The sequence below is a fragment of the Arvicola amphibius genome, chromosome 10, assembly GCF_903992535.2.
Source record: "Arvicola amphibius chromosome 10, mArvAmp1.2, whole genome shotgun sequence".
Lineage (NCBI taxonomy): Eukaryota > Metazoa > Chordata > Mammalia > Rodentia > Cricetidae > Arvicola > Arvicola amphibius.
The window spans coordinates 38,796,857-38,811,156 of NC_052056.1; the positions used below are offsets into that span (position 1 = coordinate 38,796,857).

The window sequence follows — 14,300 nt, forward strand, 5'->3', positions numbered from 1 at the left end:
ACCCCACAACTTACAAAACCTTTACTCAATATTCTCAATAAAGTCTGCCTAAATCCTATTTTTCTATTGAGGCTTTACATTAATATTTTAGTCATTTAACTAGATATAAAGAGGTGGATTATTTATACTGTGAACCATGTAATTCAGCATTATAATCATGCATTACTTCAATAATTTATAGCTATTTCATAGACCCCATCAGAATTTATGCAATTTATGTAAAGATTACATTCATATTTCTATAAGCTTAACAAGTACTTATAGTACTGAGGCCACAGTAACGTTCAATAAGTATATGTTGATTAAAAATGCAGGTCATTTATCTCAGTAACTCTTGAAATAAAGTGCTACATAATTACTATCTACTACATATTTTAAATATAAAGCTAAATAATTTAAAGAAAATCAACATATTTAGTAATGAAACATGACATACATATTTTCATAGTTAACAAAATATTTTCATTTGCCTTTCCACTAACCATAGTTGAGTAAAATTATTCCCTTCCTACACAAGATAAGTAAAACATGTAAGTATCTTAATTAGCAGCTAATAAGTTTCAGAGGTGAATCATAAATCCAGAGGTGAATCATAAATCCAAATATTCCGTCCCAAGTCAAGTTTTTGTCCCTTTTGAAAATGTAGTAATATTTATTATATTGTTTTTATCATAAATTCATATTTCTGGTTTATGTTTTAACCATTTTCATTTTTATATTTATTTTCTCATCATTAGATTTTTTGTATGAGTTTAGAACTAGTTTCATGTTTACAAAGGTTTTGTATCTTTACTCAAGATGATAAATATATACATGCATCTCTCCTCCCAATGGTCTTATGACTCTTCTCCATATTAAAATAAATCACTAACCACACATCAGCAATCCTAGAGTAATCAGATGTGCTGCAGTTGCATCTGAAGCAAAGCCAGATGTGAAAGAGATGCAGCACCACCAGAGTTACAGATCACTGATATCAGGTAAGTGCTTTAACTTTGATTGGTATTGGGATGGGATGGGTGGAGCTGGTCTAGGAGAGACTATTAGGAGACCTCAGTTTCCCCAAGTGATTTCACCCTGGACCCCTATCGGACCCTCCCAGTTCAGCTTCCACCATCCTTATCAAAGTTTAAAGCACTTACCTGATATTAGAACCTGCAACGCCAGCACTGCTGCACTACATCTGTCTTACTTCCAGTTTGCCAAGTAGGTACAATGCAGACCCTGCGCCAGCAACTGTAGCTCACAGTGTTGTACCACAGTGGATACCTGCTGCCAAAACTGAAAATATTTAACCTTAATTTCATTAGGAACTTGTCATTTAAAATGATATTTTTTTTCTAAAATTAAATGTTTCATTTTATCTACTTACCATTTGGATAAGGTGTTTCACATAAAGTTAGAAATTCAACAATAGGATGATCCATTTCAAGTACTGTAATTGCTTTTCCATGCATGATGGTTAAACTTGGTCTTCTGCAAGCTTTGTCATATGACAGCCCACCAGAGAATATTATAAATGGTTCACTACATAGGGAGAAAAAGGGTAATGAGACTATATTCTTTAAGATAACATGAAGCCAATACATAATCCTTTATATAATAAGTTCAAAGGAGATTATCTACAATGCAAATGGCCTTCCTGACTCTAGTTTCTCAATTAACAATGACCATTTTAACATCTCCCTTTTCAGGATCTACATTCTAGCTACTAGAATAACTATGGGTAAGCGCAAAGATATTTGAGTGGCACTGGGGAAAGACAAGTTGGAGGGAAGTGGAGTCACTGACTCTCAAAGGGACTTTTAAAATATTTTATTTGGCCACCAAATCTTATATCACTATCATTAGAACATTAGTTTATGTTATAATATTAAACTAATCAGTGGGAATATGGGACCTAAGTCCCTAAAATGAAAGAGGCAAATTTTAATACAAAGAGAAATATCACAGTGGGAAACTCAGAATGGTAAATGAGAACATGAAAATTGCAGGTAATGAAGCTTCTGTAGTAAAAGGTTTATGAGAAGATAGAAAAATAATGTGTAGATGAATAATAATTTATCATAGAATATCTTCTACTCAATTTTATGTGTATCCAGCAAGCTCTAGCTGGCTCAAGTAATTTCAAATAAAATTTTAGTGTATCACATTACATTATTTCCTCCTTCCCTTTCTTACCTCCAATCCTCCTATGTGCCCTCCTTTGTTCTCTCAAATTATGGCCTTTTTCTTTCATTGCTTACATGCATACACACACACACACACACACACACACACACACACACACCCTACTCAGTCTATATATTACTTTTCAAGATACAAATAAATAATAAAATGTGTGTCATTCATTTCTCAATTTGTTTGGATTGAGGATTGAGACTTTGGATCTGGGAGAGAGGGGAGGCTGGGGGGCTGGAGGGAGGGGAAATGGAGTGGTCAGATTGTAATGTATGAGAGAAGAATACATTTTAAAAACCGATTGGGGAGAGCTTGGGGGGATGGGATGGTTGGGATGGAGGAAGGGTGGATATAGGAGCAGGGAAGTAGATATCTTAACCTCTAGAGAGGTTCCCAGGTCCAAAGAGATGTCCCCAGCTTGTTCTTTGGGCAGCAGAGGAGAGGGTGCCTGAACTGGCCTTATCCTATAGCCAGACTGATGAATATCTTGCATATCACCATAGAACCTTCATCCGGCGATGGATGGAGATAGAGACAGAAACCCACACTGGAGAACTGGACTGAGCTCCCAAGGTTCAAATGAGGAGCAGGAGGGAGTACATGAGCAAAGAAGTCAGGACCATGAGGGGTGCGTCCACCTACTGAGATGGTGGGACTAATCTAATGGGAGCTCACCAAGGCCAGCTGGACTGGGACTGATAGAGCATGTGATCAAACCGGACTCTCTGAACGAGGCTCACATGGAGGGCTGACTGAGAAGCCAAGGACAATGCCACTGGGTTTTGATTCTACTGCATGGATAGGCTTTGTGGGAGCCTAGTCTGTTTGGATGCTCACCTTCCTAGACCTGGATAGAGGGGGAAGGACCTTGGACTTCCCACAGGGCAAGGAAACCTGACTGCTCTTAGGACTGGAGAGGAAGGGGGAGGGTTGTGGGGGGAGTGGGAGGGAAATGGGAAGAGAGGAGGAGGTGGAAATTTTTAATAAATAAATAAATTAATTAATTAAAAAACAGATAGAGATGAAAGAAAGGAAAGAAGGAAGGAAGGAAAAAGAAAGGAAGGAAGGAAAGGAAGGAAGAAGGAAGGAAGGAAGGAAGGAAGGAAGGAAGGAAGGAAGGAACTCCTGTATGTGTCCATTAGTGCATGTACTGAGACAACTGCCATATGGATTAGCAAGTATAGGCAGTGAGAGAAGACCTATGCTGAATGTTGGCAGTGCTGTCCAATAGTGTGGGGTCCAGGGAGGAATAAAAGTATGAGAAATATTCCATCCCAAGTCAAGAGCCATTTTAATGTGAAGTAAGTGATATTAACTGTGGCATCACACTACTTCATTTGAGCCCTGGCTCCTAAAGGCTACTTTACTTTTGCCTTTAACACCTATCTCAGAAATTCTCTCTCTAAGGAATTTTCCTGACCTCTCTCTTTTTTTTTCTTTCCCAGAATTCCATTGTTTATTTATTAAACCTAGTTGGTTTGGTATTATACAAAGCTTCTTAATGACAGAGTTTAAAACAGTATGTATTGAAATATGGCATGTCTCCAAATATTTTTTTTTTTGCTGTTCATCTTTTTTTTTTCTCATGGTTTATTTTTTTTATATTTAAAAATTTCCATCTCCTTAGCTCTTCTCTCCATGGCCTTCAAGGTTAGGCTAGGTGTTCCTTTCCTTATTTTTTTCTTTAAAATTTTTAATTGCCAAAAAAGCTAATAGAAAGTTAGAAATGTGATATTTACAACTCTATTATGTCCTTGTCCCTTTTCTATTCCCCCCAAACAAACATCAATCAAACTACTTCTTATGCTATTTAAAAATCACTAGTGTTTTGTCTTGGTCATTGCTACTAGAGCACACCAAATTCAAAAGCTGGTGATAAGTTATATTTTTCTCACAAATCAAATTACACAGTGTGTAGTATAATAGTTAAAACCAATGAAATCAACCTGAACATTGTTGAGCATGTCACGGGAGTACACTTTCAAAACAACACCATTGTAGCCAAGAAGAAGCCCTAAAGACCATGGGTCCTGAGATTTAGTGTGCAAAAAGCATCTCAGGCTTCACATGAAACTATTTGTTCTCATTTTGCTGTTTTATTTTCAAGATTTGTAATCTATAAAAATATTGAACACTAACTGATAATTCAGTAGATATTATAGTTTTTAGGACAGTCAACACTGAAGTAAGGAAAAATTCTTTAAAAAAATTACACAAGTGAAAAGGAAAACCAAATAAAGCTATAAGCTGTTTGGAAAAACTAACATAATTTCCTGCCCCTCAAGGATCCTTAGAGTTTACACTGCATAACTTGTGATATGCACTACTGAATCTAAAGGCACAAGAAAACTTGTAATTATAAATAATATTCTAAGAAGACAATACTTATATAAGATTTTGTTTCCATCCACAATGTTTAAAATTTGGAATATTTTACTTTTTAGTTATATTATACTAAACTGGACTGCTAAAGGGATATCGGAAATTTATCATCACAATTTTATACTATTAAACTTCAGAAGAGGAAGTTTTAACAAACATTTATATCTATGATGCTAATAGCACATTACAATCTGAGCAAGTAACTAAGATAAAGTAGGAACTTTCAGTTTACAGTCTGTTTAGGGGCTGACAAAATGGCTTATCACATCAAAGTGCTTGCTGCACAAGCCTGGCTCCTGAATTAGATCCCTGAACCCACGTCTTCTACATGAATAATAATAACAATAACAATAACAATAATATAACAATAATGTTCAGGCAAGGTTTATTATGCTCATATTGGGTGGAAAATGCCATTAGTGATTATTACAAATTAAGAGGCATACTGGATATGGTGTCTATAAATGCAGTATAATTGTATTAAATGTTATTTTTATCATATACATCATAAAATTCAGGCTTTTTCCATTATGAAAATATACATAACTTTATAATTTCAACTAAAGGTTATCTTTCCAATTTCAATATGTCATATTCTAAGCTCAGAGAGATCTGGTTATATATTTAAATTTCATAGGGAATATCAATAGATGCATAGATTAAGTTTAATAAATATTGCTATACTATAAATAATTCAAGAGTCCTCAGTTATTAGAATTAATATATATGATGTTAATATAAATATAATGAAGTATGCTATTTGTTATTTTCAATATTCATAATTATCAAGAAAAATAAGTTATTGATTTAGAGAATTAAAAATTTCTAATTCTAGGGCAGTATAACATATTATCAAAGATTGTTACTTCCATTATCCCACCCCTAACATATATTCACATATTCACCAAGTACAACCACATACCTGTTCCTGCAAGTTTTGTACTCTACTTTAAGAATTGGTTTACAAGGCTCAGACTTTCTTCCTTCTCTTTGACTTTTTCCTAATGAGAGAAAGAAATAATTAAATCTGACTTAAATTGTACTGATCCATTAAGAAATAGAAACAGGGAACAATAACACAGTGAAAAAATGAAACCTACAAGCCTCTGGGTTGAGTCACACAACTTCCTGCACTGCAACAACAACCCCTGAACAGATTACACTGGCAGGTGATACAAACACGGCTGAAGCCAAAGCCTCAAGCACAGTTTTAATTGTAGATACTGTTTACAGAAGAGAATAGGACAAACACTATTATATATTTCCATCAATGATGATTAAGTTTGGAATAATTTTATTACTTTAGTTCTATTGTATTGTTAAACTGGTCATTTTCATAGTAACATCAGTTTAAGCTAAAGATATTTTTAAAGTGCCCTTATGTGGCATAAGTCTATGTATTCTAATATTTATTAAATCTATATGCTTTAGGATAATAACAATAGACTGCTATATGATCAACAAAGTTATTTATAAAGTATTCACCTTTTGGTGCTTTGTAATGTCTAAATATGAATGTATTTCCTTATAAAATTATTGCAGTTACATATGCTCATAAAATAAAGTTTAGGACTGATAATACATACATAATGAAATATATTATTATTAAAATATATTATTCACGACTGTGATCTCAACAGTCAGGAGGCTGAGGCAGGAGAATTAGTGTTCAAATCCATCAAAGGGTGCATAAGATCGTCTTTCCCTCCCCTCCACAAGAAAAAAAAACAAAAAGAAAGGAAGAGAAAAAGATAAAATCTTTTAATAAAATCTATATAATTCTCCATAATTTATCTATACTAGAAGTAAACTTTCATATTGCAGAAAGTCCTGTGATACAAAGCATATGATATACTTACAAAATCATTCTGCTTCATTTTAAAATGTTATTACAATGATTAATTTACTGTGTGGAGAGGGGGCACTCATTATAGAGGTAAGAGAACTATTAGTTCTCTCCTTTTGCAATTTGGGTCCCAAGAATTGAAATCAGGTTGTAAGGTCCCATTAATGTTCAGTCTTCAGCTCTAAGAGCCTAGTTTTAGATAACAGTTGCATGCTTAAGTGCCATGTTGTATAAAACATTGTATAAAAAATCATCAATTTGATTTGTTGCTATTCTCTATATTCCTAGTACTATATGATATATGTCAGGGCACATAGAAGTAATTAAATTCTAATATGTCTGGAATTTATTAGATTGAACAATACAAACATAAAAATTACAGTATGATGCAGCAGAAGCAAATGAGTAACAGACACAACACGCTGTAGAAGCTGTAATTAAACAGGGGTATGGATAGACCAGTTGGACTCTATCAAAGGATAAATGACAGAAAAAGGTTAAATTCTCCAGGTATAAAATAATCAATTAATGACAAAATGTGTAACTGATTCTCAATATAAACATGGACAGTGTCTGAATTTGTGAGTAATATGAATAAAGGAACATTTCAGAACATGGGTGAGATTAACAAAAATGTGTTTGAAAATTGTAAGAAAGTAATGCTGGAGACAAGAAGCAAACAAAACAGGAGGAAAGAACGTGAAAAGGTCAAAAACTGTGAAATACCATTAGTCATTACCACCATACACACAAGTGTAATACTGAAAGGCTAGGAAAGAAATGGCAAAATGATAAAGAGACAACCCTAGACTGAGATAGTTCAAGCAAAAATGTTGAAAGACAGAAAAAATCTTAAAGGCAGAAAAGTCAAGATGAAAATAGTTGTATGAAAAGGGGCCCCAAGAAAGATTAAACATCATCTTCAGAAACATTAAAGCCCCAGAGCAGAGAGCAAGATATTCCAAGTATTAGAAACAAACAAAAAAAAAGAACTGTCAACTAAGAATTTCAGGTTGGACAAAATCGTCTTTCAACAATAAATTCAAATAAAAACATTTCCCCGAAAACAAAGCTGAATTTGCATCCCAGAACTATCTTAACAACAATATAATAATAAAAGGTGTTTTTGAGGCTGAAAGAAATGGACCACAGATGGGGATTTGAACTTATATTAAAAATACTGTACAAAATTTTCATCATTTTGTATTTCCTTTGACATTATCTACTTCACCCATGTTCTTAATTTTACAATGTAGAATAGTACAGAATATGAATTTGAGGGTTTTTTGAGTTTTTAATTTCTGCCTTTCCCATATAATTTATAATTTCATGGTTTTGTTCTTCTGCATTGATTAGCTTAGTTAAAGATAGTGTCTGTTTTCTTTCATTATATCGGTGTTTTATTTCTTTGAGAAAGGGGGTAAGAAAATACATTCTACAGTATAAATGATATTATATCACATCCACATTATATAGCTTTATATACATGAAGTTTTACTCTTATTTCTAACAAACTTTTATACTGTATATCCTGAATAATTGATAAAATGAAGATAAAAAGACTTTATATCCACATTATATAAGATATAAACAAAAACATTATAAAGAGGGTGATATGTGAGCCATTGTTGTCAATATATATTAGGCAAAGCAGGTGATGTTATCAAAGAAAGGTTTTAGGAGGTGATTGCACCTAAGCTCAAAGATTAAAGAAAGGTGAATGTTCAGAAAAAATGACAGAAGGAATTCTTGGAATATTTCTAAAAGGCAAAAAGATACTGAGTGGGAAAGTATAAAAAAAATCTGAATGGAAATGCAGAACAAGAAGCAGTTAAATAGATGATGAATCAGTTGGAATTGGTTTATTTAAAATTAGTAACAAAAATATTACAAAAACAAATACAAAAGTTAAGACTCAGAGGTATCTTTTACAACACCAAAAGTTCTAACAAAGCTGACTCATATTCCAGAACGAGAAACAGACATAAAAATATATTAAAGGTAGGTGGCAAAAAAGTTCCAAAAATTTGTTAGAACTGTTAATAGAAAAAATAAACAATCAAAACAAGATGAGACATAACATTTTTAAGTTGCTGCAAATAAAAGATACAAAAATTGCCTGAAAACACCAGAAGGAAAAAACACATTCTAAATTGTAGAAGCAAAGTTCAAAACACTGAGGACTGCTCATTTAGAAAACATTGAAACTAGATGATTGACTATCATTAAAGCAGTCATTACATTACATGAATTCCCACCTAGCAGACTCTAAGCTCATGGCCTGATATTGTCCATAAATCTATATCTAACAAAATAGTCTTCAAGAATGGAGATAAAAGATAATTTTAAGAAGCTCATTGAAATCATTTCACCAGAACTACATGAAATGGAAGTAATATCCACAAATAAATTAAATTATACAGAGTATTTTGTCTCTTAATTACAATACATGTGACCATTTAAAAATCACAATATCTGTGTATGATATACAATTATAGTATAAATGAAAATGAAGATAGATAAGTAGATCTACATGGTTACAAGATGTCTAAATATTAAATGAAGTGTTAAAATTTTAGCACTAACATATTGAGTAGTTAAAAAAACATTGTGATACTTGCAATAAACAATAGGAAAAGAAGATAAAGTGCCTGTGAATTAAAACATATTCCTAATAATAATATTTAAATTACTTGGAAGTGGAAAAGCAGAGAAAAGCAAACACATATAGTATAAACAACAGAAGCAAACAATAATAACTAGACCTAAATCTAGTCTTACTAGTAATGTTTAATCTTAATGGACTAAACAGACTAACCTAAGACAGTAAAACAAAAAGCCTAAAATATGCTCTTTATAGAAGAGCTCACTGATGCGCTCTGCCAGTCTGCAGCATAAAGGAAGGCAAAACTGGGGGAATTAAAGCTGGGAAGAGGCGGTTCTGTAGTCTCCACAGTCTCTTTCCAAAGTGTGTGTCTTACCATGTGGAACTGTGGTTTGGAAAGGGCGACTTGGGCTTTTCAGGTTCCATAAAGTCAAGCTACCATCCGAATGGCTGCACATGAATTGTTTGCCCTCATGATGCCAATCAATTGAATGAATAGCCTGGTAAAATAACAACAACAACAAAAAACAAGTACAGAAGGGAAAGCAGATATATCAATATATATTCTGGAAACAGTAATTATTTCATTGTAAAAGTTGTATTAATCCCTACAGTAATGTAGTATCTTCTATAAAATAGTTTTTAAAGAAAAATCTACTGAATTAGTGTTTAATATTGAATTTCTAAATCTTTGTGTCTTTTGTGAATAAATTAATCACCATAATTTAACCATTTTGTTGAATACAATGAGACAAGTTCTAGTGGGCAAGAAAATCAAAAAGGTGTATAAAACATCTCCCAGGAAACATAGAGTGAAGGTCAATATGGGTGAATAGTAATCATACTTATTATTCAGAACATTAAACACATGTGCGCTTATGTAGTTATGAAACTGAATTCTTTACATAACCAAGTTTGAAATTTTCAGCCAATATATATTATATCAGAGTTACAGCTAACTGCTGTCTTGACAAACCATTAAACATAAAAAAATAAGATGATTCAGACCTCGATATGACTAAACTGAACATAAAATGCAACAGGATATCCTGGGCTTGTACAATTTTGTTTTTCGTTTCGTTTCTTCTCAGTTTAGCCATAATTTCTATCAGAGACTTTTCCCCTAACAGTCTCCAACAAAAGCATTTAGAAACATTCTTCATTGTCTTCTTTATTTATTTATTTTCCCTTCTGTGGGCAGTTCAAACAAAATAGCACGTCTTTTGTCAACTTTGCTGATCCTCAGTTAATTTAAAATTCTCTGAAACTATATGGTCAGCAGAAGTAGAGGATGAGAGTACAGCCCCCAGGCCTCATCCGAACTCAGTGAAATCCTACCCACTGGGGAGGAGAGAAAAAATCTAGCTACTACTAGAAATGAAGTAAAATCTGAGTGAATAGAGCAATGATGAAACATTGTCTTGTTTTAGAGATCAAGACGACAAATAGTGTATAACTAAGGAGCTGGTAACCCAGCTGACGGAGGGTATTTGATTTTTTTGTTTATTTAGTTACATCACATTTTCCCATCAAAACAGGGACTTAATGGAAACCAAATATCAACAATCAATTCAAGAAAAAAATAAAACAAAGAATTTAAAGGAAAAACATGACTCGTATTTTATCAACGCTAACTTTTTCTTGAAAACAAAAGTTTAAAGACTATATAGCAATCTGACAAAAGGAAATATGAAGTTCCCATGGAATCAAAATATTATCCTCATGCCCAATTGAAAGATTTCTTTGAGCTTATTGTTGAAATATTAATATAAAGAAACAACGAACCATAACTATTGTAAAATAAATTCTTGCCTTTTTATTACTTAGAAAATTTCCACTCTGCATTCTAGGCTGGCCTGAAACTTACTGTGTAGCTCTAGTTGGCTTTGAACTTGAAGAACTCCTTCACTGGATTGGAATAAGGTTGTGGGTCTGTACGCTTTCTCGCCCTGTACTTTTGCTGACGATGTAGCTTCAGAGAATGTTAAATTGACTGCAGTTCAGCAAAGTTGACAGAAGTGCTATTTTGTTTGAACTGCCTTTCCCTGGTAGTTGCGAGTAGAGGCATAACCTATAACACCTAGCTGAAAGCAATTTTTTGCAGCTAATTATTTCTCAATATAATACCGGATTTCCAACAAAAATCCAATTCATCTATGACTAATCATCAAGGGACAGTTAGACAGTTCAAATAGCTTTTTGGTGCCTACAGACTAATAGGATTTTAAAATACAAAAGAGACAAGTAGAGAGTTCATATTGAGAAAGCAATTACCAGTAGAAAAATCTTGAAGGTAAGAAAAAATTGTATCATTAAGAGAAAGTGGGTAGCATGTCCCAGATGTGTGAACTGCTTAACAAGATGCAGTAAATTATACTTAAAAAAAAAAGTACCAGAGCTTTAATTCTCATTTTCAGAGCCTGTTAACAGGGAGTCATTCAAATATCCTAATGTAGGGAATCTCATGATCTGTTTATATCTTTGAAAGGTAATCTATTAATGAAGAATATACAGAAAGGTAGATGTTAAGAGATTCATAACCAGTCAAGCAATTTCATGTAGAGTACTGGGTGTAGAAATGACAAAGAGGAATTGAGGGAATGGCAATAAAAATAAAGATAAAATCGAAAGCCTACAAAAACTGATTGTTTATGATATATGAAGAAGAACAAAATAGAAAGGATTACCATGGACATTCTAAACTGGTTTTAAAAGAAAAAAGAACATAGAAAGTGGTATGTGTAATCAAATATAAATTCTGTTCTGGTGATATTTATTTTGACTTGCCTATTAAATTGCTAGACATTTAAGTTTAAAATTTAAGAGAGGGGTAAAGGCCTGGGAGTTGTTAGTTGTAGTAAGCTTATTGCTTGTACAGGTAGTATTAGAAATGAGAGACTGTACAAATAAACATAAGTTAGAGGAGGCAACAAAAGACAGACATAGTTTTGAGGTGGGAGGGGCTCACTACATCATTCAGCCAGCCTCAAACTAGTGACACAACTTGTCTTCCTGCCTTACTCTCAAATGCCTAGTATGTGCCAGTGGTCCAGACTTGAGAATCTATCATTTAAATGAATCAGAGATGGAGAAAAGAGGCAAATAAACGAGATAGGCACAAACAAACAAACAAAAGAAACAATTTTAAGAATAGACTTTGAAAAATTACAGCAGAGACCACTATGTACAATGCTGGGAAGAGTATATATGATTTATAAAACCATCTTTTTAATGGCATGTTCTGGCTTTTGGGGACCCTAGTCTATATGGATGCACAGCTCCCTAGGACTGGATGTAGGGGGAGGGCCTGGGACTTCCCACAGCGCAGGGTTCTCAGCCCTCTCTCAAGCAGGGTAGGAGAGGGAGGAGGGGCTGTGGGGGAGGGGGAGAGGATTGGGAAGAGAGAAGAAAGTGTAAATAATTGAATGGAAAAATAAAAAAATGAAATAAAATAAATAAATAAAACATCTTAGGAATTTATTAAAGATAGTTTCTAGTTATGACAAAGTAGTAAGAAAGTTTGAAAAGTTTTTCAGCTTTATAAAGTTTATAACTATCTCTATTAGAATGGCAGAAACTACAAATGTGTAGTATAATACATAACAATTTATTTATGTGTGTATATGATTTACGTCAATATGTAAAATACTCTCTATGTATAAATTATATAGACAATCATATTCTATTAATTTAGAATATTTCTAATCTTTATTTAAAAGTTCAGTTTCAGAATTAATATGCTTATTTCTTTAGGTTGGAAAATTTATTTTCATACAGTTTAGGCTTAAGAAAAGCATAATTTTCAGCATTTTCCTTTTGGTTTCCTATTGGTCTGGTCTTTTCCAACTCTAATAAGTTAAACCATGTTTGTATTCCTCTCTAGCCCTTAGTCTTAAAAAAGGGAGAAATATTTATAATGTATCATTGCATTTTGTATATTTAACAATAGCAAAAAGCCAGCTCAGCTCTGTGGAGTCATTTTTCCTTATGATTCAGATGTACTGAAAGTGAATATGAAGAACATAATTAATTTGTGATATTACTTGCATGGTTGTTTTTCACCAGTTATGACCAAATTGCTCAGACACTACACAATTAACTTCTGGACTCTTTGGCAATGTAACTATCCCATATATATGATAAAATATTAGTTTGAGAGAACCATTAAGAAATGAACTATGAATTTTATGAAATAAAATTTTCTATTGAGATTTTATTTTGATTTTTAGTAATGTGTATACATACATGCGTGAGTATGTGCACACGAGTATAGTGCCTGAGGAGAGCAGAAGAGGGAATCAGATCCATAGAGCTGGAGTTACGTATAGTTGTGGATGTTGGAAACACCCATATCCTGTGCAAGAGCAGTACATTCTCTTAACCATTAAGACATTTCTCTAGCCCAATAAATATATCTTTAGGGACCAAAACTTTAAATTTTTAATTGTTATGATACAGTAGGAAAGAAAATGTTGAGTATTCTAAGGCAACTAGAAGTCCATTGGGTGATTTTTTTTTATTCTTCTAATCTAAAAATGAAGTGTTCTAAAAAGAAATAGATGCATCTGATTTCTATTTACTTCCATGCTTCCCTAAATTATGTGACATCTATCCATATAAGAGTGGGTGCTAGCCAGGCAGAGACATCTATCCATATAAGAGTGGGTGTTAGCCAGGCAGAGATTTTGGATCTGCGTTTTCCTTCTGCCTTGTGCCACTCCTACTTTACTTCTAATCTAAGGGCGCAGAAGATCATCTTTGCTACCCAGCCTCAAGAAATGAGTTCCCTTTTTATCTTCTCTCAGCTGCACTGTCTTCATATTAGCTTCCTCTAAATGGGAATAAAGGCCTGGAATCAAGAGTGCAACTGAAATGTCATCTGGGAGAAACCTAATCAAGAATCAATTATATATAACAAAATTTACCTCAAGATACTTAGTGTCATTTATTTGTTCTTATACACAGAACAATTTCATTATTCTAAGAAGATAAATAATAAAGGGGAAAGGCTTTTCAATCTGTCTTGAACTCTTAGCCACAGAAAACGAATTGTTTAGGAAGCCTTGACTAGTGCCTTTAGAAACTTGAAAGTCAAGAAGCAAGATGTGAGTATGGAGCCTACATAAAAGAAATGAGATGAGACAAATCAAGAAAGTGTCATAAGGGAAAGAATAGATACAAAGCCAAAAAATAGGTAATAATAAGGCAGAATTCTCATTCAAAAATAATCAACAGTTGGAACTTATACAAGTAACAAAAGAATATTAAACACTAAGTAAGGACAGG

At 33.2% G+C, this 14,300-nt stretch overlaps 1 protein-coding gene across 4 annotated transcripts in view; it reads right to left on the reverse strand.

Annotated features, from left to right (window-relative positions):
- The window catches only part of Stxbp5l (syntaxin binding protein 5L), a 197,706-nt gene that overhangs the window by 98,818 nt on the left and 84,588 nt on the right, over positions 1-14,300 (reverse strand). For all 4 annotated transcript variants that reach the window (XM_038345561.1, XM_038345559.1, XM_038345560.1 and 1 more), the window contains exons 8-10: positions 9,391-9,514; positions 5,486-5,564; positions 1,373-1,527 (exon numbers count right to left, since the gene is read on the reverse strand). In XM_038345561.1, the coding sequence (XP_038201489.1) occupies positions 1,373-1,527; positions 5,486-5,564; positions 9,391-9,514 (358 nt within the window). The remainder of the gene's footprint in view (positions 1-1,372; positions 1,528-5,485; positions 5,565-9,390; positions 9,515-14,300) is intronic.